At 40.7% G+C, this 25961-nt stretch overlaps 1 protein-coding gene across 2 annotated transcripts; it reads left to right on the top strand.

The window, feature by feature from the left end:
• zfhx3a (zinc finger homeobox 3a) lies at positions 1-25556 on the top strand. 2 transcript variants are annotated; one of them, XM_084409791.1, is made up of 9 exons: positions 1-316; positions 6876-9608; positions 10290-10515; positions 13715-13813; positions 14057-14178; positions 14551-14751; positions 16355-16451; positions 16660-21975; positions 22067-25556. In XM_084409791.1, exons 2-9 carry the CDS (start codon positions 6912-6914, stop codon positions 23380-23382), a joined length of 10074 nt encoding a protein of 3357 aa, XP_084265917.1. In that variant the 5' UTR covers positions 1-316; positions 6876-6911; the 3' UTR covers positions 23383-25556. The 2 variants fall into 2 exon arrangements, with proteins under 2 accessions (XP_084265917.1, XP_084265916.1); XM_084409790.1 differs by having other exon boundaries at positions 14054-14178.
• Positions 25557-25961: the final 405 nt, after the last annotated feature.

Genomic DNA, 25961 nt, shown 5'->3' with positions numbered 1-25961 from the left:
GGAGCTAATTATCTCTTCCCCTCGTGACTGTGTAATCAGCACATGCGCAGTGTGTTAATTCCAGCCATTTTTTGCACGAAAGTAATTAGCAGGAATAAAGACCGGACTGATTTTTTTTCACTCTCTCCTCCTTCCTCGAACCGAAGCCAGGGCGCGTCTGTCGTCTGCATTACAACCAAAAACAAACCCTTTTAAATGCTTTAAGGAACAGTCAAATACCTCGTTTAACTTCAGCGGCATGATGTGTGAACGCATGCATCTGCGCGAATGGGATCTATAAACGTGTTTACCGGAATACAAAGCGACGCGTCCAAATGTAAGTTTGTATCCGATGACTGTTCTTCAATCTTCGCCTATAGTTGATTCTTCTTTGCTCAAATTTGATTCTCGCTATTTACAAAAGTATTTAAAGCGTAACAATAATGAACTACATAATGCAGGATTGTTTTGCATCCCTGCTTGTTTTGTTATTGATCTTTACTAGTTGCTGTTATTACATATGTATGACATAGTCGCGAATGTAAAGCGCACCCTATTCACTTTCTTTGATGTCAGTGTCTTTCTCGATTTCAGTTTGAAGTTATAAAGCTCTTCTGGTGTTCTCCTACCTGTTTTCTCCAAGAGTTGTCGCCCTCTTGCTAGTTGCAAAAGAAAGAGAAAAAGACCGAAAAGCGTAAAGAAACGTCCTTTCTGTGTATGCTTTTGCTTGGACGAGTGCCGTTGTTGCAGTTGTGTAAGTCAACACTGACACATCAGGCTCATTTTCAGAGAGTGTATCAGTATTGACACGCGCTACGGGTCCAGATCCGTCCGTGTAACGATATGAAGGATCCGAACGAAGCCTCTGTGTCGCGACTCAATTGCGCGCATGTAATAGCCTTATTTTTTATATATATAAAGATATATTTTTAAAGATACGAGGTCGCAAGGGTGTAACTTTTTGTTTTTGCGTCTTAAATGAAGCGTAGATGGTATAAGAGGGAGGATTAAGCTGGCCCTGATTTCCTGGGTATGCTTGGTCAAGCCTGTTTGGACTTGTGTGTGTGTGTGTGTGTGTGTGTGTGTGTGTGTGTGTTTGTGTGTATGGGTGGGTGGTTGTGTTGTTCCCAGAAGTTAGGGAAAATATGATAAACCCTAAAAGATATTCATACAATGCACAAAATAATGTATATATATTATAAAATTTCATAGGATATGCTGTATGTGTTTACAAAGCTATACTTAATGATATCAAAAGTTATCAATGATAAAAGATTCATAAATAAGGTAAATGTTTGTATTTTTAATTCATACATTTATAAAAGCAATACAAATCTATAGTATGTCCTCATTTATAAAGCTAGATAAATGTGTTGTGTGTGTGTTTGTGGATACGCTTGTGTGTGACCAACTGACCGTGTGTTTGGGTATTGTTTTTTTCCTTTTGTGAATCTGTCACATTGTGACAAATAGTTTCTTTTTTTATACATTACACAATAGTTTTTGACTTAATAGTTCAATCGTTTGTTTGTTTTTGAGCAGCTGGTCTCATAGAAAATAAGGATGGATTTTAGGCTTGATTTAGACTTTTTTTTTTTTATGCTTCAAATTGTTTATTTAGCTCTCTAAATGTCGGAATATTCAACTTTAGAAATACAATAATCTTTACATTTCTAGGTAAAAATACAGTGTTTGGCCTAAAATAGAGAGCTTACACTGGAATAACCAGTTCTACTGTGATAAACACAGTGTGCTTGAGGAGCAGGTACAAATGAAGCGAGCACCGACTCTTTCTTTTGAGAATACACACACACACACAAATACACAGGAGATGGTGTTGGGCGAAAGAGGATTGTCTCACAGGTCAGAGTTCACAGAGTTAGGGAACAGGGTGAAAGGAAGAAGATGGGATGAAAGGGCACAGCTAGGGAAGAGAAAAGTGGACTCTGCAGGGTAGCGGTGTCAAACAGATAGTGCTTTCATTATAGATAGGGTTTCATTGAAAAAAAAATTTGTTTACTGCATTAGCAAAATTTAGTGGATGTACTGTAAAAAATCTGAATATGCATACATTTTTTTTTCTCTTATTCGTATACAATTTGTATTTAAAAAAAGAAATACAGCAGTCCCATTATATGCTTTGTATGTTTCTTTGTGTTTATTCAATGTGTTCGTAAAGTCTTCAACCCTTGCAGGACGGCGTAAAGATTGTGTAGTTGTTGCTTTGTTTGTAAATAAGGTATTGCAACATCTGAATACTGAATTGTGTGCGTTCGTTTGTGAGTCTGTGTGCACACACTGCCTTCAGGGTTTGACTTTTTCTGTTTATCATAATAATAGCTGGGGTTGTGGAGAAGTGAGGCACATCGGCAGATCAGTCACTAAGGCCTCTCAAACACACACACTCGCGCACACACACACACACACACACACACACACACACACACTGAGCCAGAGAACAATGCATGGGGGCCCAGCCTGCCAGTTCAAATTCTGCTCTCCATCCACGCCTTAAACAGACCTTGTGTGTGTGTGTGTGTGTGTGTGTGTGTGTGTGTGTGTGTGTGTGTGTGTGTGTGTGTGTGTGTGTGTGTGTGTGTGTGTGTGTGTGTGTGCGCGTGCACAGGAGAAACGAGGGTGATCAGTGATTCTGCCTCACCACCGTGTTACTGTCAACTCTCACCAGAATTCACTGCAAATATTGAACTATATTACACTGTCTGCCTTAGTCCAAGCAGAAAGCGGTGTGTGCTGTTTGCCATGGCTGTTAAATATATAGAATGAAGGTATAGTTTATAAAAGGTGCATAAACCACAGTAATGCAAAGGTCAGTGGGTTTGTTTAACACATTTTCTTGGAAATGGACTAGAAATGGAGACAGACAGACAGCCTGTAGTGAGAGACAGAGATTTTGCAGAGTGTTTTGAAATAATGTAAAAAAATTATTTCAATAGGGGTACTATATATGTTTACAATTTTTCTTAGATTAATGGGAAAAAAAGGATGGTATTTGTTGAAAGAAATAGGGAAAACAGCTTTTTTAGTGTCTTTACAGATTTAAATCTTGACATATTTACTCTTAATTTAAATATTATTGTGATGCCATGTTTTTAGTTTGTATCTCCAATAGTAATATTAGTATTTGTTTAGTACACACACACACACACACACACACACACACACACTCTCTCTCTCTCTCTCTCTCTCTCTCTCTAATATATATATATGTGCGTGGATTTCTTTTCTAGCCAATTGTCACATTATTATTGTTTTAGCAAAAAGGAATTTCTGCACACTTTTCACAATTCAGTCAATTCCTGGTGGATAAAATAATGCTACTTGTAATATTATTTGTCATGAACCCATTTTCAATTATCCTCCAACAGAATGTAATCTCTTGTCATTTTGTTAGAGGTTGCATAAATCATTTGTTAACACCAATGATTAAAAACAAGATAGCAGTAACATTTATCATTTTTTTTCTAGCTAGTCAATTCCATTTTTGTTTTGCATGTTGTTCAGCTCTGCAGGATTATGCGTTTTGAATTGTGATCTAGCTGTTAAAAGGAGTTAATCTTGCACAAATGTTTTCTTTTTCCTTTCTCATTTCACAGTGCATATACTTGGGTAATGAATGCAGGATATTTACATGAATAATCCTTACAGATAAAAGCTTTAGTTACACAGAGCCACTTTCCATTTGATACGTGTGTAACAAGTGCCGCAGTTTGACTGGGGAAGAACACACAAGCGATCCAGAGGCATAAGATCAAGTCAAATGAATAAGAACTCTTTCAGTGTAGCATTGATTTCATAATCCCGCTGGATCTTGCTGCAGTTTAGATCGATACGTTTACATCACGCTCAGACTTTCACACTAGAAACTGAAGCGTGTGTGACTTACTGTAAGCGTACTGACAGAATGCATCACTGTGCATGTGTAAAACATTGTTCTACATCTCTGCCTATTGGAAACTTATGTAAGCAAATGAATTTTTTTCCAGAACTATAATAGAAGGCTCATTTTTAAGGAGGCAGCTGTCACAACACTGTCATGGCCCTGCCATAACATCAGCATTACCTTTTGAACTTTGACCCTGCATTTTTGTCTGTCACTTCCTTTTTGTATGTCATACAGGAAGTGCATCAGCGTTTTACTTCCTACTAACGTATTTTGTTCTATGCTGACTGACTAATCTAGAAACAATGTTAAGGCCACAGTTTTCTAAATTACAAGTCATACATTTTCCCCACCACTCTCGCCCTCTCTTTCGTCCACTCTTTCTTTTTCTCTCTCTATCATTCTCTCTCTTTCTTTTGAAGTTTTGCTCCTGAATGGGCTAGTGTCTCTAATGGAAATGGGGCATTAAATCAAAGATCAAAGACAAGCGCACAGCAGAGAGGACAGCTGTCTAAATACAGTGGGAGAAAATGTGTCTGTGTTTGTGTGACTGCGAGAGAGAAGGGTGTGGGGTTAGCTGGTTTAAGTTTGGTTTGATACTTTCATTTTTTTTAGTTCAACCCTTGTAACAGGTTTCGTTTTTTTGTGCTCATGCATTCAAGCATGTTGCAAGTGCTTAAAAGGATAAAAACGCTAGCACAAAGTAAAATTGTGCACACACTTGATCGTTTTAAGTGTTCTTTGATGTCTCAGGTGCTATGTAGTATAGCCATGTGCTGTGTCATGTTGTAGACATGTAAAACACGCAAGGATTAGGTGTGTTGTACAGTCATATCTATATGCAATAGAATGTTTACTAAGATACTGAGGCAATATTAGATTAGCGTTAAAACAGGAAGCCAAGCCCCTGAATCAGCAATATGTGCTGTGAATTTGAAATCACTCTCTCTAACAAAACGGGCCTTTCCACACAATATCTTTTTTTCTTTCTTTCTTTTTTTCAGGTTAATCACTTCCTTTCAGTGGTTAGAAAATGTTGCTAGTCAGTCTCAGGAGGTCAAACTAAATATTAAATCAGCTTTTTTATTTTCTATTAAATTTATGTGAAGTTTGCAACACCACAAGAATGAGATGTTACAGCTTTCATTAGGAGCAAGATTAATTAGTGGTTATTAAGAAACTTATTTCTTATATTTGTCATTTTTTATAAACTAGAGAGGATGGAGTGGTAGTATTTCCTTGTAATGTTGTTGTAGAAATTCCCCCCAAAATGTTACCTCTTTAGTGCCTCTTGAGTGCCATAAATGTTCTTCTTTTTTTTTTTTTTTGCAAACTGGGAGATTTATGTGGTAACAGGAATTGCCCACAGCATGTGGGTTAATTTTATGTTAGATAATAATTGAGTCACTTGAAACAAAAGTTTCCTGATGTCAGTTCAGTGAAAACAGTTCCCTGTACATGTTGTTGTTGTTGTTGTTGTTGTTTAAGGGTTATTGCTGGTACTGTTAGTGTCAGGGTTAATATTAGTTTTAGTGCTGTTTTGTCTAATTCTCAGCTGACATCTTGGTCTTAATCCACACACACACTTACAGAGAGTAATTGGTTTAAGATGTGTCTTGATTCCAGCTGTGTGCCCCCTATCAGGTATCCCAGAGAGATGGGTAATTAACCTAGCAGCTAATGAGATACATCACTAATTACCCCCCACCCCACCCCACTCCACACACACACACACACATGCACACACGGAGCAAAAAAAGACTGGATATTCATTGATCCGTACAGAAAGTTTAGTTAGTGTCAGCTTGGGAGTTTGTTTATATATATGTATCTTTAGCGCTCTATAAGCATTTGTGTTTATTTCAATGAGTGGACTCCTATGTATTAGAGCTGTTCATTATTTTTTAAACATTTGGCCTTTTAAGTCCATTTTTTAGGTCCAGTTCGAGCTTAAATTAGGGAACGCATCCTTTAGCATGGTGTGCTAGCATCCTGCTCTTGCTTCCAGTAAGATGCTTAGCATTCACGCTATTGATTTTCCCATTAGCACTTTAGCCCCCTCCAGTAGAGAGGATCAGAGAGAGCTCAATATAACAGCTTGAATCTCAGTTCAAGAATCTGCACTCTTCAACCTAGAAACTGAGCAATTAGCCCCTAACTGCAATCCACAAACTCTGTACTCTCCTCAGACACCTTCTGTGCAAATGTTTGATGTTTTTACACTATTTAGGTGACTTAACTGTAGATAAATCCAGTAATAACTATAAGCACATTTTAATTATTTAAATATAGCCCACGGTGTAAGCACAAGGCTGGCTTAAGTAGCTACATCATATGTTTGTATTTGTAAAATGTGTAACTTTGTGCTGCTGGTACAATTAAAATTCCTTTCCAAATGTGAACCTGTTTCTACTTAGCATTAATGCAAATTGCAATTATTATAGACGCCTAATATAGGTTGAACCCTGTTGTGATAGGCTGCTTTAATATAATTCAATTTAATTCACTTCAGCTGCTTTACTGATCAAGGCCTGTGGGGGCCGTGTCTCTGGAGAAACCTGGGACTAGAGTCAATAGGGAACTTATTCCAGAGGCACTGTCACGGGGCAATCCCCCGTAGACACAGCCCTATGTTCTGCTCAGTTGCCTAAAGGGAAATATAATTCAGATGGAGGGGGATGGGGGGAGTCAGAGACAGACAGAGACATTTAATTGAGCAGATCTTGGTGATTCCAGGAATTGTCTCTCATGTAATATTCAGCTCTCTGTAATACAGCTAGGCAAAGAGCTATTGATCACAGTCTAGACCTTTTTCTGCTTTCCTTCATCGTTCCAGAGTTGCTTCTCTCTGAATAGTGACACTAAAGTTTATGCTGCTCAAATTTAAAATAGTTCATGCTGTAATTATGAATGGTGCAAAGTGATTTAGAAAATAGTAATGTATGTGTAAAGTTTGGGTAATTAAACTTTTCTCTCCCTTTCATTCTTTTTATAGGCCAGGGTGGGATGAACGTGCTCAGTAGCTCAGAGGATGGAGTGTTGTGACTCTGTCTCCAACAATGGAGCCTCTGGCCCCCACACACAACAGCCTCCTGGGCTCTGCAGACCACTGGCCCCCAATCCACACCTACTGGCCAGAGATCAAGCCATTCATCGGAGCACAGCAACTCTGTCCAACCAGGATGGACTAGTGGGGCGGGCTGAGGAGGAGGGACTTGCTGGGAGATATGAAGAAAGATTTAGGGAAAAACAGGTTAATGAATGTTCAACCAGAGATATGTTAGAGAGGGAGAAGGCAGATGAAGAGGAAGAAGGTGAGGATGTGGAGAGTCCTATCGGAGAGATCTTGTACCAGCCTGATGGATCTGCCTATGTGACGGAGAGTAAAATCACGAGTGGTGTGCCCTCCTCCTCCTCGTTAGGTTCCCCTTCCTCCATCATTAGAACCTGTTACATTTCCTTGTCTCAAAGCCCCGCTCCACAGATCTTTCGTGTCTTCCAAATGCATAACCTTGACGACAGTGATAGTCTAGCTCTGGTGACCCGCCAATCCAAAGATAATGCTCCTGACGTGGCAGGATCACCAGAGACAGGGATGACATGGTCTGGTCTAACCAAACCCATCCTGATGTGCTTTCTGTGTCGGCTGTCTTTTGGCCGTTCACACTTGTTTAGGGCTCATGCTTCTCAGCAACACAACATCACCTTCAGCGATGAAGAACAACATCTGCTCTCGTTTAAACACACCTCTGCCATTTTACAGCCTGCCGGCCCAGGCAACCGCCCATTTCTCTGTTTCCTAGAACCAAAAAGGAATTGTGAGTCTGTGGTACCACTTAACCTGGCATCTCCAACCTCTGGGAAAAGCACAGAGGACACGGCAAGACGGAAAGAGAATGAAGAGGCTCTGATCTCTAAGCCAGGACTCCCTATCCTGCCCTCTCCACCCAGAACCTCCCCTGCTACCTCAATACCAAGCCCTGCCAAAGACCCTTCAACCCTGGGAAGAGAGGGCACACAAAGAGGCAAGGAGGACAAGATGAGGAAGGATGAAGCAAGTAGTGAGGGAGGAGAAAGGAGATTGTATTTAGAGGTAGGCAGCACTGTAAATGACAGTGCTCACGGTATTAGCAGCAGTAGCGGACAAGAGCACATTACTGAAGCTGCTCTGTCAAACCAAAGCATTTCAAAACTTCCAAACTCTGTAACAATAGCAACCAGCTTTATGAACAACACCAAAACCCTTACAGACTCTGAGTCAGAGTATGGAACAAGCTTTAACTGCCACGACCCTGCACCTGCTTCCCTTGTTGTGGTAAACCCGTCCACTGTCACTACTACAGAACAACTTGCCAACCAAGAGAGTGCCACAGCAACCGAACCAAATGACCAGTTAGAGAATGGTAGCGCCATAGCAATGGAACCAACCACTAGGTTGTCTGAAGATGACAGACATGCTGTCACTCATTCTGACCTGCCCAATAATCATAGCCATTCCACGTCCCCTACACTGAGTCCTACTTTAACCCAGACTAGTCAGCCTATTCTTGAAGAAGGGCACTTGGACACTGCCTCGAGAAAAAGGCTGGTGGTGGCCATTGACGGAGGCTTTGTTGCCGCTGGGGACGATGTCCAAGGATCATCTTTCACTTATGCCGTTCAGGCCTCTATGGTACACTCCAGAAACTCCTGCAAGACATTGAAGTGTCCAAAATGCAACTGGCATTACAAGTACCAGCAAACTCTTGAAGCCCATATGAAGGAGAAGCACCCAGAGTCGGATTCTGAAGAGTGTCCATACTGCAGCAGTGGTCAGAGCCACCCACGCCTAGCAAGAGGTGAGACTTATTCTTGCGGATACAAGCCGTTCCGCTGCCAGGTCTGCCAATATTCCACCACCACCAAGGGCAACTTGAGCATTCACATGCAATCGGACAAACACCTCAACAACATGCAGAGCCTGCAGACACAGTCACATGCACACAGCCCAGCCGCCCAGCCTAATCCTTCAACCCATTCACATCCTACTCTCACTCACCCCACCCAAGCCAACTCCCCCTCTCCATCTAAGCTTCGGGGACGTGCATCGTGGCGGTGTGAAGTCTGTGACTACGAAACCAACGTGGCACGGAACCTCCGAATCCACATGACCAGTGAAAAGCACACGCACAACGTGCTTCTACTGCAGCAGAACTTGGCACACATGCAACGTCAACGTAAGCACAATGTCACCGAGCTTTACCGCCACTGCCAACCTCAGACCAAACTGTCCAATGCCATCGCTTCTCTGTCCTGCAATGAAACCTCTTCACCGAAACTCTTTGAATGCATTCTATGTGGCTGCTTTTCCTGTGACACTCTAGAAGAGCTTAGTCAACACCTGACCATGCAGCGGTCATTACCCAATTCCTATTGGAGGAGCACAACTGGAGACACCCATCACTGTCGGCTTTGCCATTATGCCACGCCTTTGCGAGCAAACTTCCAACTGCACTGCCAAACAGACAAACACGTACAGCGCTACCAGTTAGCTGCACACCTACGAGAGGCCAGTAGTCAACATGTAAACATCGAAGAGGAGGAAGAAGAGTGGCGCCTCAGGTGTGTCGCTGCTGGAAACCAAGTGCAGCTCAGGTGCAATGCATGTGACTACGAGGCCAGCAGCTTGGAGAAACTGAAGCTACACACCATGAACTCCAGACACGAGACCAGTCTGAGACTATACAAGGTAAATCTCACAATTCAAAACCAGATACGCTATGTGCAAAAAGTCTGATGCCTGGGATTCCTGTCAGTAAAATCCACAAAAGCCCAAGATGCCCTCAGTGAAGCCATTATTCCCCAAAACCTGTAAGGCCTCTGTGGTAATTGAGATATATTGTATGTTATTTTTTCCCTCCCTCTAATGTGGTCCATTAACTCAGCACATCTCTAATCAGTTTAGAGTTCTGTAAAACAAGTGGACTGGTGTTTCTCACTGTGGTTGTGTGTATGTGTTTTTGTGTCTGTGTTCATCTAATGTTTCACTGGATTCATTTGCTTTGAATCTGTCTGCTCAGCTTTCACCAGACCGCAGACAGAGGGAGAGATTTAGCGTTTATTTGAGCAAAGCATGTTAAGTAACATCTACATAGGTGTTTTTACAGGGTCGTATTGATCCTGCATTGATCTATATTGTGCTGCCCACATTAGAGGAAGCCACATATTGATCATTTATGACTATATGGTCAATATATGACTTCCGCTAAAGTACCTTAAGGATGTTGCTGGTGTTGAAATGTGAGTTGGATGAAGTAGAAGAGTGTTTTATTAATTGATATAACTTCTGTTATCCTTCCTTATATCCTTCCTTTCTGTTTACCCTCACACATCATGTATGATTAATGTTTATCTTTACTCTTTCTCTCAGTATTTGCAGCAGCTGGATGGAATGGAGTCTGAAGATGTCTGGCTGCACTGTGTGCTGTGTGATTTCTCCACTCAGAACAGCCTTTCTTTAGTGCAGCACTCCCATTCATTGAGCCACCAGAGAGGGGAGGGGCTGCTTAGATTACAGCGAATCCAGAAGGGTCTGCAGGATGAGGAGGAGCTTGGTGCCATCTTTACAATCCGAAAAAGCCCTGCTCAAGAAAATGGTATGAGACACACATGCACGATCGCTTTGTTCTGTTTCAATTTACAGAGTTATCTTCAGGGGTTTTGCAAAGCACCAAAAAATAGTTTTTAAACCAGTCAAATTTCAGGGGGGGGGGGGAATAAGCAAAATCCAACACACTCATAAGCAGAACACCAGCTTTTGATGCTAGATTAATATTGGGGAGAAAGTCAGGGAGAATTCCTTAAAACCCTAATCAAAAGACTGTCCCTTGTGTGTTGTGCTCATGACGCTCAAGGCTCTAAAACACACAACAGAACAACAGAGGGGGAGGGGCTGACAGACATGCCGAAAAACAAAAAGAATAGGAAAAGGAAGAGGGCAGATATTTACACTGGGGTAATTGAGAAAACCGGGTGGTGGAGGCAATTAGCATTTAGTTCTAACACAGAATAAGCTCAACTAATGAGTTGAACAATAGCCCAACCTTGGCACCCAGCCTGTTTGTATGTGTATATTTACATATGCATTTGTTGTGTGAGAGCGAGAGAGAAAAAGAAAGCGAGTGAGTGTGCCTTTTGTACAGAATAGTAGGAATTGATTTTGTTAATTGACTTGCCAATAATCACATTTGTAACATCTTCACTGGCCAGAAAGAGGCTAAACTAGAGGGTTAGCCAGTCAATGCAGCCAATAAAGGCGCAACCCACTAACGAGGCATGAGTTAATTAACATTCTCAAATTAACATTTTAAAGGAAAGACAGAGAAAAGGTCTGATAGAGATTCCTAAAGACTGACAGGTGTTTGGAAATATTCCAATATATTTTGTGTTAAGAAAATGTTTATATTTTAATTGTTTTTTTTTTCTCAGTTCTAACTTTGATAAGATTTGTTTAGTAATGGTTTCAAATTAATCAGCAAATTTTTTTTTTTTTTTTTTTTGGAAAAGCTAATGTAAAACTTCCTAAACATGGTACATTTAAAATAAAGAAAACTGAAATACTGTATAGTGGCGTTATATTCCCGATGAGGAGAAATGGCGAACACACTGGGTACAAGAAAAGGTTAGCAGTCAGTGTGTCGTGTACAATCAATGCTAAAGTCAGTGAGTGAGAGTGAGTAGCTGTTTCAGTGTGAATTTGAACCTGTAGGAACATCGGATCAGCGCTGCTTCCGACCTGCTGGAGCGCCGCAGCTGAATGGCTGGTTATTGATCTCTTTAGGAACACCAGGGCATTGCCTAATTTATAATCAATACTGGATCAATGCTGCTGAGCATTTGTATATTGATCCCTGGGACGGGTAGGAAGTGCTGATGAAGTGTGTGTTGAGTGTGCGCCTGGAGTGTGTTAGCATGTGTGGGTGCATCTGATCACTTCATTACTGGCCGAAATGACCTCACCACGCTGAGCCACGGCCATCTGTTTTGTCCAAGAAGCGTCATGAACATTCTAAGTGAATGAATCCACATGCCCCCTTTGATTTTTGAAGTGCATTTTCAATGCAACTTCAAAATTAAATAAAATCTTTGTGTCTTTGATCATTAAGTGTCATGATAAATAAGTTGCAGGTAAAAAAAGTGTTTGTTTAAAACATGTATGCATTTGGTAAAATTTGGCTATATTTTGCATTATAAATTTTTTGTGCATAATTAAACAAGTTTTGCATAAAATGGAGAATTTGCCAATTTGTCAGAATTTGAACATATCATGCAACACATTATGAATTGTCACTAATTAATGATTTCCTTCAGTCCCATACATTTAGTTGCCATTTGATTTTTGATTTTCGATTTCAATCCCTAAGCTTTTTTTGTTGTGATTTTCCCTGTGAGAGATGCCCAACAATAGACACATTTTTTTTGGTCAGGTTCAGCGCGGTGTGTGTGACTGAGAGAATGACTGAGCGAGCGGGCTCAATGGGGCGGTCGTAACTAGAGCGGATTTGACAGTTTCAGGTTATGTGTTCTGTGTTTATGGGTGTGTTGGTTTGATAGGAAATCAATAGCGTGTCTGTCAGGATAATTGGTGTTCAGATGGCCTTTCTCGCTCTCTCTCTCACCCTCTGTCATAATCACCTTCTCAAAGAATTACCAGAAGATACCTCAGCCTGTGTTTGATTGGTCTGTTATGACAACCCTCATGCATTTTTTTTGTTCCCCCCCCCCCCCATACCCCAACCACCCCCCTGCCCAAACCCACCCAAATCAACTCTGTTCTTTTCCCTTCCCCCCACGTAGCAGAACAATTACTTTGCTAAGAAAGCAGAAAGGCAGAAAGCAAGAGAGAAGAGGATGAGGAGAGGGAGGGAGGGCGTTGAATGGGGTATCTGGTTTAGTGTGTCCCGAGGCTGTGTGTTTTGTACCTACAGAGCTCAGCCGAAGCTTTTAGACGCTGCAAAAGAACAACAGAGCATCATTGCCCTTTTCGAATTTCCATCTTAATGTGTGCGTGCTCTCTCTTTTCGATTTAGGAGTTCATCGGGAAGATTAAAAAATAACAAGCCAAACCTGAAAACTGTTGTCAAAATATTGTCAGTAAATGCCATCCCACATATTTTAGATATGCACAGTCATTTCAGTTTTCAGGGAGCGCTTTAGAAAATGCTTCTTTTAGCAAGAAAGCTATAACTTGTACAACAGACTCAAAGTGAGCACAAGACCTTTTGTATAAGATCATTTTTAAAGCCTGTCATGGCGGCATTGTTCGCCAATTTGTGCTTTGAAATGGACTCTTTGTGTGTGACCCTCCTGACCTCTGCTGTATTATCTTCCTCCTGTGACTTTTCAAATCCCCACAGGTCAAATAAAGCTCTGCTGACGCCACTGACTTTAACTCGTCCTTCTTCTGATTTTCTTCTCTCATATCTTTCTTTGTATTTTTACTGTAGAAGATCAATATATTTAACTTCTTTTGAGTGAATCCATAGGAGATTTTGTAGATTACTAGCTGGTGTTTTGTGTCGGTCTGTCCGTTAATATGTTTGAGCAGGTTGGTTGGGTTTCACTGAGCTAGTGTAGACTGACCCCTATAGGTTTGAATGTGTTCCTGCATTCAACCTTGTTTTGCAGTGGCACATGCACACAAGATATTTTCTGCAATGACCAATTGGCTAAAAAATCAAATAGTTGGCCTGATAATTTAAATTGCAAAGCATATAGGACACAAACAAACTTGAGTGTGTACATATGAATTTGTCTATTGTGATGTGCTCACTGAATATATTTTTTTCTCTTCAGCTCTTCAAGCAGATCAGAATGGGATGGAGTCTCCCACTGAGGATACGGCTAACCAAGAAGACCGAAGTAAACATGGAGACATAACAAGGAAAAAATCAGGTCTTTACCAAAATTATTGCAACAGTGTTTTTTCAGCTGGATTCACTTCGGGACCCAGATTTTACATTAGATGCTGTGGTGAACCCACACCAATATAGTTTAAATTTAGCTTATATTTAACACCATACCACTAATTGCATTATTTGGGAACCACTGTTTTACAATAAGCTTAGTGTTGTTACTTGTTAAACAATAATGTGCACCTCTTATAAATAATCTGTTTGCTTTTTTTTTTGCTAGTAGAAGGATTTATTCAAACAGAGGCAGAGCAAAATGAGTCGTCTTCAAGTCCTAAGCGTCCCTCATCTGGATCTGACGAGTCAGATGACCTCTCTCCCTGCAAAAGGCCACGAATACAGGAAGAGGTCTGCTGCAATGCACTCTGCACTATTTTTTTTTTTTTATTATAAAATGTAACCTGGTTTTGTTAAAAATGTAAGTTCTTTAAAGTGCCATAAGACCACTGATGCCTATTAATTTTCTGTACAACTAGCAGAATACTATAAACAAGTAGTTGTGCAAGCCCTAGCAAATACAATGGAATAATAATATGGTAATCATTTAATACTAATTTAATTAAATTACTATTAACTTAATCGCTTATTATACCATAACTATACCATTGTGCAAACAATAAGAAACATAAAAGAAACAAAGCCTAATATTATTTAAAGGAACAGGATATTGCAAAGACAGTATGTAATTCTTGTACCTCTGTTGTGTTTCCTTCCATTCAGATGCGACAGTGTCCATTCTGTCGGTTCCGTCATAATGATATTGAGCGTCTAAGGAGTCATGTGATGAACCAGCATGCAGTTCAGCCTGCTCCCCGCTGCCCACTGTGCCAAGACACACTGCACAGTATTGCCCTCTTGCGTACCCACCTCACACAGCTGCACAGTGTCACTGCAGACTGCACTCAGAAGCTCATCAACACGGTGAGGGGGAAAAAAGACAGTATGCATATATTATGTAGATTCAGTATTTTAGTGCTACATAGTTTGTAAAAAAAAATTGTGCTTTTGTAAAGAATTAAAGCAACCAAGGATTTTAAACAGTAACACATGTCCATTCCAGCCACAATTCTCACAGCAAAAATAGTTTTTCTTATTTCTGTTACCTAGTAAAAACATCTTAACTCCCTTTAAGATCAATTGCTTGGGCTATTAAGAAGACAATATGTTTTGAATTAGTTTATCCCTTAGGCAGTTTTTACTGATGTCAAAGCAGGATCTATTTACAATTTTTATTTTTACTAGTAATGAGGCAGGCCAAATAATCAGCTGATATTTGGCAATTTTTAAAGTAAAAAAAAAAAAAGTAGTAAATTTTGTATTGTGCTTGTTTAAATTCTGCAATTTTGTGTAGCCTGCATCTAAGTCGCTATTATTACTTGTGTTATACTAGCCGTCAGCCATGCTGCTTTCTTGATATTGATTTTAAAAAACATCAGTGGACCCCTATTTTTTATATATGGGATAAAAATGGTATTAATGCAAGAAAATGTTGAGCACAATGTGCATGTGCGTATAAGGAGGGGTGTTTAGACCCTCAGTGACTCCAGCATGAGCAAACGGAGACAAGTAATGACATTGAGTTGGGGGAGGGAAGAGGTAGCTGCCTCAGATCCAATGAATATTAAAATTAGCTTTTTTTATCTGCAGAATATAAATTGATACTAATGCACCCAGAGCTTGTTTGAACCAGAAGCAGACATGCCTCACTGTTTCTGAAAGGTTGGACATTTTTTGCCAATTCAGTCAGCTTGCGCTGAGTGCTTTTTCTTGCGTAAAAGGCTTTTCTGTCCGTCTTTCCATTTCATGTGTTCTCCCCTCTCCTATATTTCTTGGTCCTCCTTGCCCTCTGTTCTGCCATCTCTCTTGATTTCTCTCTTCGGCACTTGCCGTTCCTCTCCCCTTACCCAGCTGAACTGAAATACAGTAATGAAAATAATTGTGCTTCATTAGTTCTGAGCCAGTGCTAGGTGATTTTCGTTATGAACCGTGCCTGGTAATTATGTTCTAAATTAAATGTGACCTTGAAGAGGACTTGTGTGCTGCTTTGTGTCCCTTCAATACAGCACTTTCCTGAAATGGTGTGCTTTGTGATGGAAATAGCAGCCATTTTGTTTGGTTGTTCATCCCTCCCTCTCCCCCCTTAAAGTTGCATTGATTTACACATTTTAAATTTGAGTGGGTACAGGAGGAAAGAAGGAGAGGAAGATAATTAAAGTGGCTTTTTTACATCCAAAGTTAGCTAATTGTGTTGTCATGGACCAAAGAGGGCTTCCATTCATACTTAACCTTTGAACTGCTTTAAGTGTTGGTTCATGACTGCGATTCCATTTTGCCTTCTAAAGTTAAGGGTCTGTTCTCTTGCACGATGCATCGTTAATGCACACGTAGCAGGAACACAGCATAATGACCAATCATTTTTAGAGATAACAATCAAATGACTTAATAATGAGATTTTTGTGGATTAATTAATCCACAAAATGGATTTATCAAACCTATTATGATTTCTTTTTTCCCTTGTGATCAGATGATTGCTTCAGACGTGCTGCCAGAGAAGATGTTTTTACCAGTGAACAACTCGGATACACAGCTGATAAATGCTAATGAAACAAAGAGACTGGATGGTTAGTATAAATATTATAATTTTTTTGAAATCTAGGTTAAGCATGGTTCTTTATTTTTCATCATTTTAAAATAGGTTGCCAGTTATGATCTGACTCAATAAGTGATTTATCAATATTTGTGCTTGGTTTAATTATTAAATTATGATTGTTCTAATTAATTTTGCTTCATTATGTATTCACAGCAATTCTTTTTCTGTTTATTCTTTAGAAATTTCAACCGATGCTGAACCTGAGAGAGGTACCACACCTCACTTGGAGGCAGCACAAATCTATAAACAACCATCAGAGGATGCAGAATCCACAAAGGAGAACAATGCTGCTTTTCCTTGTTGGCAGAAAGGCTGCAACAAAGTCTTTACATCCTCAAGTGCACTCCAGACACACTTCAACCAGCTTCATAGCCAGAAATCTCAAACGGCAATATCTGATCGCCACATTTACAAGTACCGGTGTAATCAGTGCAGCCTAGCATTTAAAACCCCTGAAAAGTTGCAACTGCATTCTCAGTACCATGCTATCAGAGCTGCCACCATATGCTGCCTCTGTCAACGCAGTTTTCGTACAATGCAGGCCCTTCGGAAACACCTTGAGACAAGCCACCTGGAGCTAAGTGAAACCCAGATACAGCAGCTTTATGGTGGTTTAATGATGAATGGTGATACCCTGATCTCCACAGACCAAACATTTGGTGAAGAGGAGGGATCACCAGAAGAAACTGAGATGAAAGATGATGAAGAATGTGATTTGGAGAAAAAACTAAGTCCTACAGACAGTGATTCAAGTCTGGTTAAAGATAATGCTGAATGTGACCCCAAGCAGCCTGTTTTTCCACTTAGAAAGGGCCCGAATATTACAATGGAGAAATTTCTGGATCCATCGAGACCTTTCAAATGTACTGTTTGCAAGGAATCTTTTACACAGAAGAATATTCTCTTAGTTCACTACAACTCCGTGTCACACTTACACAAACTTAAACGGTCTCTGCAGGACACGTCAACTGGATTGCAAGAGCCTGTCAACAATGCAGACCACAAACCATTTAAATGTAGTATTTGCAATGTAGCATATAGTCAGAGTTCAACCTTAGAGATTCATATGCGTTCTGTCTTGCACCAGACAAAAGCTCGTGCATCCAAGCTTGAAACATCCACTTCTAGTTCTGAATCTGTTGGCCCTCCCCCAGGCAAGGCATTGTCCAGCACCCCTGGAACCATGAAGCCTGCTACTTCCATGAACAATGCTGATCTAAGCCACCAAAAAAACACTGAACTCAATGGCACACCTGCAAACCCAGACACCAACCATCCTTCAACATCTGACATGAGAAAGAAGTTGGTAAACATGATTGATTCAGCTACCAAGCAACAACAGATGTCATTACAACAACAACAGCAGCAGCAGTTAGTCCAGGCTCAAGCCCATCTCCAGCAAGAGCTCCAAAAGAACGCTGCTCTTCTTCAGTCCCATTTATTCAATCCTGCACTTTTACACCCTTTTCCTATGGCAACAGAGGCTCTTCTTTCAGTGCAGCAGCAACAGCAATTGCTTCTTCCTTTTCTTATTCCAGGAGGAGAATTCCGCATGAATCCAGAGGTAAACCTTAAAGGCTCTGGTCTAAACTTAAGCACATTAAAGCCTATTGTAAATGAGGATACTGCTGAGTCTTCTAAAAAAGATGGCTCGAAATATTGTTCTAAACAAAAACAAAATGAAGATCTTGTAATTCACCCTGAAATTAATGAACAGAAACTGACCAGTGATCCACTGTGTGAGAAGGGTGCGGATGAACTGAACTGTAATGAAGGATCAAAAGAAATGGATAATGTGGGTATCGGAGAAAAAACACATCATCCCAAAACACAAGAAAATGAAGATGTAAACAAAGAGATGTCAACCAGTGGGAAGAGTTTTGATGAGTTTCTTCCACCCAGAATAGCCCATGATGCCCCTGGGAATGCTTCGAAGGCTTTGCTTGAAAACATTGGTTTTGAGTTGGTCATGCAATTCAATGAAAATAAGCAGCGATTTCAGAAAAATATTACTGAGGCGATACCAAATGGTGGGGATGTGACTGACACCAAAGAGGTGGATCATTCAGAAGGCATGGAGAAGCTAGAGTGTGAGTCCTGTGGGAAGCTTTTTTCAAATGCACTGATTCTGAAGAGCCATAAAGAGCAGATTCATCATTCTGTATTCCCTATCAAGTCATTGGAGAAATTTGCCAAAGACTATAGGGAGCAATATGACAGACTGTTTCCATTGAGACCTACAACTCCAGAGGCTTCTCCTGTCTCATCCCCTTCTCCTACACCACCTATGATTCCCAACCCTTCAGTGCAGCAGCCACAACAGCAACAACCAGTGCAACCAATTGTTCCTGTCTCTACATTCAGTTCTACTCCTGCTACTGTTTCCATTTCTCAAGTTAAGGCTCCATTAGCTCAAATTCCCTTACCCATGGAACTTCCACTCTTCCCCCCACTTCTAATCCCCCCCATATCTTTGCAATCTTTAACTCATCAGGGCCCTGTCCATCTGCCCCCAGTGGAGGCCGGTTTGAGTTCTGATTTGACACAGATTTATCAACAACAGTTAACTCCATCAATGTTACAGCAGCAAAGTAAAAGACCTCGAACCAGAATCACGGATGATCAGCTTGTAATCCTGCGTCAGTATTTTGATATCAACAATTCTCCGAACGAGGACCAAATCCATGAGATGGCCAACAAATCTGGTTTGCCACATAAAGTCATAAAGCATTGGTTTCGGAACACTCTATTCAAAGAACGCCAGCGCAACAAGGATTCTCCATATAACTTTAGTAACCCTCCCATCACAACACTGGAAGATGTAAAGGTGGATTCTAGACCACCGTCTCCTGAACCACTGAGACAAGAATTTTATGGGGGTAGGAGGTCCTCAAGAACCAGGTTTACTGACTATCAGCTGAGATTACTGCAGGATTTTTTTGATGCCAATGCATACCCCAAAGATGATGAGTTTGAGCAACTGTCCAACCTCCTTAATCTTTCCACCCGTGTTATTGTGGTATGGTTTCAAAATTCCAGACAAAAAGCTCGGAAGAACTATGAGAACCAAGGAGAGGGAGGGAAGGATAGTGAACGCAGAGACCTATCTAATGACCGCTACTTTCGTACTTCCAACAACAATTTCCAGTGTAAGAAATGCAACATAGTCTTTCAACGCATTTTTGATCTAATTAATCACCAGAAACTGCAGTGTTACAAAGATGAGGAGGAGGAGGAAATGCAGAACGATCAGAATGACATTTCAATGGATTCTAAGACTGAGTGTCATAGTCCAATATCTGGACCCTCTTGTTTTACACAAGCAAATTGTTGCTCAAGCCCCTCCAGTTCATCTGGTTCTAGTACTAATGTGAAGTCCACTGATTCTGAGCATATGCAAACAAATAGTCTTTCTAGAGAGCTTAAACAAGCAAATGAAGTATCATCGGACCCTAAACAGGCTGTTAGTATCAACACTGAGTTTGAGGAATTAGAGAACAGAATGCAGCAGCCAAGGCCTCTCTGTGAGGAGAACCAAAATGTAAGCACAGAGATTCACTCTCACTCTCCTCCTAAACAGCAACAGGTTTCCTGCACATCTGAAACAAACCCAACTCCTTCACAGAGCTCCCAAAAGATGTTTAGTCCTTTAGAGATTCCTTCATCTGAGCAACAATTGCAACAGAAACCAGCTCAGGATATGAGCCCTTACCACTGCATCCAGTGTAAATTGAGCTTCCCCTCTTTTGAACATTGGCAAGAGCACCAGCAAATGCACTTCCTTACCCAAAGTTACTTTCCCAGCCCACAGTTCCTCGACCGTCCTGTCGATATGCCTCTAATGCTGTTCGATCCTGCTAATCCCCTACTTGCGAGGCATCTGCTTTCAGGAACAATTTCCCAGATAGTGGCAAATCCACCAGCAGTGACAACCATTCCAGATTCAACAATAAACTCTCTGAAGAGGAAACTTGAAGAGAAAGCAGGAACCAGTTCTATGGAGAATGATTGGGAAAATAATGGGGAGGAACCCCAGCGAGACAAACGTATGAGGACCACCATAACACCAGAGCAACTGGAGGTTTTGTATCAGAAATACCTTTTAGACTCCAATCCAACACGCAAGATGCTTGACCATATCTCTAACGAGGTCGGTCTTAAGAAAAGAGTAGTTCAAGTCTGGTTCCAGAACACTCGAGCTCGTGAGAGGAAAGGCCAGTTTCGGGCATTGGGACCATCTCATATCCATCGTCGTTGCCCATTCTGTCGAGCTCTCTTTAAAGCACAAACTGCTCTTGCTGCTCACATACGTTCACGTCACTGGCATGAAGCAAGGAATGCAGGGTATAGTATGGCGATATCTAGTATGACTCAAGATCAGGAAAGTTCTCAATTTAAATCTGATCTCTTTGATTTTGCCAATTATTCTCAGTTTTTGAGCTCCACTGATGATGCAGATTCTCCAGCGTGCAAAAGCATGGACCTGTCTTCACATCAGCAGCGTCTGAGCCCAAAACCTATAAAAGGTGAGAGTATGGACGATTTTGAGATGCCTTCCATGTCAGTTTATCAGACTTTTGAACAGAGCAAGCTGAATAACTGTGAGGCTAACACAAACACGACCCATGACCATACAACTGATGAAGGAAATTACTCTCTAGAGGGTAAACATGGTAGTATCGACCACATGTCTCCCAGCACTGAAAGGGAGGCTTCTTCTGAAAGTGATGAAAAGATGTCTTCTGGATTGGTTAGCCCTGCAATGAGCTTTAATGCTAAAGATTTTGATAATGATTTAGTCTTAGATTACAGTGAAAATTCCAGCCTGGCTGATCCAGCTTCACCTTGCCCTGGTAGCTCCAACAGTCAGAGCTTTGATGACAGATATAGCCAAAAACGCTACCGCACTCAAATGAGCAATCTGCAGGTGAAAGTGCTCAAAGCCTGCTTTAGTGACTATAAAACCCCAACAATGCTTGAGTGTGAAGCCTTGGGCAATGACATTGGACTTGCCAAGAGGGTGGTTCAGGTGTGGTTTCAGAATGCTCGTGCCAAGGAGAAAAAGGCGAAGCTTAGCCTTGCAAAGCAGTTTGGTACAGAGAGTACTTCTATTGATAGACCTAAGACTGAATGCACTCTTTGCTCTGTTAAATACAGTGGCTGCTTGTCTATTCGTGACCATGTCTTCTCCCAGCAACATCTTGCTAAAGTTAAGGAGGCTCTGGGTGGCCAGAGGAAGAGGGACAAGGAATATTTGGGTTCAGTATCTGCTCGCCAGCTAATGGCTCAACAAGAGGTGGATCATCTAAAAAAAACAAGTGATGCTCTGGGACTTGTCCAACCACAAGCTATACTGAGCTCAGTGGGTCTCAACCAAACTGCCCTTCAGTGTCTGAGCCAGTCTCCAATGTACTCAAGTCTGCAGACACAGAACACTAAAAGCATTCGAGGTGGTAACTGCAAAATGACTGATGGTTTTTCTTCCATAAAAACAGGTATGTCTAAGCTACACTTTGTTTTTAATTAATTTACTTAAAATTCAGATCTTTTGTAATCCATGCTTTTTTTCTTAATTCATTATCGTAGAAGGTGCCAGTGACCCTCCTGTAAATGAGCTGACCCACAAGCCAACCATGACGTCCTCTTCTGCCATATCAGCTATGGATGACAAAGATGTAGTTAGCACAACCAACTCTGTCTTGACCCCAAAGACCACAGAACAAGAACTTCAGTTACCCAAAGAAAACGACACTGGAAGTAACAGGATTCCCACAAACAAACTTGACAGTTCTCCATTGGGAAATGCTACTCGTGCAAACACTTCTTGCAACAGAAAAGAGAAGTCAGACTCTTCCAGACCAACAGTATCTACTCAAAATACTGGAAGGGAATATGCCATAGACCCAACTCAGCTACAAGTTCTTCATGCGGCTATGAAAGCTGACCAAGCTGCTCTGCTCCCTAGTCCTCTTCTGCCCTGTCTGATGCCTGGCTTCCCTCCACTTTTTTCTGCCCATATTCCCACACCTATGCCTGGAGGCCTCCTGCAGCCCATGTTTGGCATGGAAAGCATGTTCCCATATGGTCCAGTCTTGCCACAGGCTCTAATGGGGCTGTCTCCGGGCTCCATTCTCCAGCAATATCAACAAAATCTGCAGGGTGCACTGATGCAACAAAGACTGCAGCTGCAACAACAGAAACAGTTAGTGCAGCTACCAGATAAACCAAAACCTAGCCAAATATCTGCTCGCCTCCATGCAGAAGACACCATTTCATCCAAACGTGACAAGAAGCAAGGCACACTCAATGGCACAGATTCCCCCTTCATAAACTCTGTCAACACAAAGCAGCCAGATGTGAATAACAACTTTCTTTTAAGCCACTGTATTGTGTCCAAAACAGAGTGTAGAACAGAAGGCAAGGATGGTCATCTTTATGACTGTCTCGCCTGTGAGGTGTCTCTCACTGGGAATGCAGAGCTCATCAAACATCTTGAGTTCCCTCAGCATAGACAAAGAGTGGCAGAAAGACTGAATGCCAAAGAGCATGCTTCTCAATTACCTCACATCAGTCCCTCATCTACCTCTCAGTCAAACCCATCCAGTGAACAGAGATCCTCTTCAACGGCCCAGTCTTCTTTAGGTACTCCTTCTGAAACCTCCAACCCTACCCCAACCAGTTCTGACCAGACCAGTAGACATCTCCAAAGCTCAACCCTGACTTCAGCTTTACCTGAGGCTTCCCAAAGCTCACAGGCTTCTCACTCACATCATGTTCTTTCGCCTTCAAATGTTACCTCAAGCCTGACAAGCCTTGCAAAGACATGTCACACAAAACCAATAGACTCTGTGGATGGGCGTTGTGACGGCAACGAGTCAGAGGAGGGACAAGACTCGACATAATATATTGGAGCAAGAGGTTTGATAAAACTTGTTTTTATGGCTTTGAAGCCTCAGAATAGACTCCATGGAATAAAAAATAACAAGAGGAAAGTAAAATAAATTGTCTCCACTGTAGATTACACTGGGGGAAAGATATGACCCAGAGCTAGTTTGGCAGACTGTTTTAAAAGGACTGAATCCTGTAGGATCCAACTTGCATTACCAGTGCTTGTAACCAAAAACAAGTGTCAGTAGAATGTTTTTTTCCATTTCAATATGCTGGTTTTTAACAAAAACTTGAGTATATGTAAACTGTTTGGAAACTAAAGGGTGCACAGCTAAAGACTGGTGAAGAACCTGAGATGGTTTCATGATTACTTAACTAACCAAAAGTCTGTTTATAACGTGTACGTTTTAACAGACACCCATAAAACACCCACACTATTTTTTTGCCCTGTCAAGTGTTAAGATATTATATTATTGGCTTAATGAAGTGATGTAATGTTTTTTGATGTTGTCTTCTCTCAGGTCAACAGCTCTCAATTTTGTTCTGTTACAAGACATACCAATAGAAAATATATTAAGCCCAAAAGAAATGTGTAATGAATGAAAACGTACAATTCTGATTTGTATTCAAAGTCCTGAAACTAAGCTAGTAGATGTTCACTTTTTTTTCACGGACATGTATTTGTCCAGACACAAAGCGTATTGCAGACCGTTGTAAATTGTGGAAAAATATAATTTAGGTTTTTTTTTTTTTTTGAAAATTGACAAAAACATTCTGTGTTAATGATAGATAAATGTATGAACATTTTGGTGTTGCGTAGATTGTTGAATTCAGATGACTTAATTGTATGGTAGGTTTAAAACAAATGACTTGTATATTTAACTTTTGTATTGTCCCAGTCAAAGACACTTGAGGCTTTTTAGCCATGCTCATGTTAAAACATAGCATTTACCCTCTAATGCTGTTGAAAATTGTCACTGTACAACCAACTTCCTCTCCTGCACTGAGCCAAGTTGAAAGACCCTATCTGTGTATGAATTAGATCGATGCACATCTATAAGATATTTTCTATTTTTGTTGTCTTTTAAACAGAGCATTTCGATTGTGCACTTATTTTTTTTTTTCTTCTGTTGCCTTCAATACTGTAATTTTACCTAAGGCAGTAGTTTTTCATTTTTCCTTCAGCACACAGTAATTTTATTTCTTAACATTTCTGCACTTGCCATGACTAACAATAATAACAATGACGCTATTATGAAACAATAATAACTTACAGTATTGCTTTAATGGAAAATCCAAAGATAAAGTAGTCTTACCATTGGTGCATACAAAAAACTTTATACTTTAGAAAATATTACTGTTTTTAAGGAATGGAAATCTTTTTAGATGATGGAGCCAGCTACTGTATGAGAATACTGTTTTAGCTAACTTATTAGAACATTTGTGACCTCATATATGAAACAACCAGAGAACCAAAAATAAAAAAACAAAATAGAAAGCTTACTCTGAGGATATGGGACAGCACTGTTGTGCAGCCATTGTAGTTTGTATTATAGAGGTGAACTCACATGGTTTGCTTCTCTGTGTCTGGCCTTTTTGTCTGGTTATCTCTTCTGATTTCATTTCTTATTGTTTGTTCTACTAAATGTACTGGGTCTAATTGTTGAGGAAATAGAGTGTGCTGCTAATGTAGGTTTGTACTAAGATGCATGCTTGATTTTGCTTTTTGCTGAAGCTTTAATGACGACCGTCAGTAGCCACAAACCCTGTCCCTGTTCCTGTTCCACCGCAGTTCTGTCCACACATGACTGTGAAGACTGTGACTCTCCATGAACTACATTATGTTCTCCTCTTAGCCAACCAATGTTGAAAACCAATGATGATATATTTATACAAAGTTTGCATTCCAAATATCACATTTGTCATTTGAATTGATTGTTTTCTTTTTTTGTTGTTGTTGTATTCTGCTTCTAAGGGGACTCACTGTAACGTATTCTCTCACTCCTGAGTCTGGACCTTCTGTGAGAGACTGTTTTCTCTGCGTGCTCCTGGAAATGTTATTACTGTAGCGATCGCCAAATAATGTACATTCATGATGCACTTGTGTTTATTCATGTGACTCACTGGGCTAATGTCTCCTGTCCTCTTATATACAAGCATTCAAAGTGAATAAAATCTGTTTCCTTTTAATAATTTGGCATGTCTCTCTATGGTCCTTGGAGCGGCCAGGCAATCTTTCTTTTTAAAAGATTTATTTTGACTCCCCTGTCTGACAAATTGAAGGTTGCAAATAACATATTTTCACTGAAAATGCACACCAAATTTGTAGTGATCAAAGTTCTGTGATTTGATCATGCGCATTTCTGTTATGTCCTTAATCTGATTGCATACACCCTACTCTGCTGAGGCAGTGTAAAGGAGACGGGCAATCAGCCAAAGCACTAGAAATCAATGGAGGTTAAACGAGACAAAATCAATGCAGCTAAAGTTCAAACTGAGATTCAAGTTCATGTGTACTAGCGAGAGACTGCATTGATATCAGTGTTGGCTTGTGCTCAATATGTAATGCACTGGGTTCAGAAAAGGAAAAATA

Source organism: Rutilus rutilus (assembly GCF_951802725.1).
Source record: "Rutilus rutilus genome assembly, chromosome: 5".
NCBI classification, from domain to species: domain Eukaryota; kingdom Metazoa; phylum Chordata; class Actinopteri; order Cypriniformes; family Leuciscidae; genus Rutilus; species Rutilus rutilus.
This window is presented reverse-complemented; position numbering and strand designations above follow the sequence as displayed.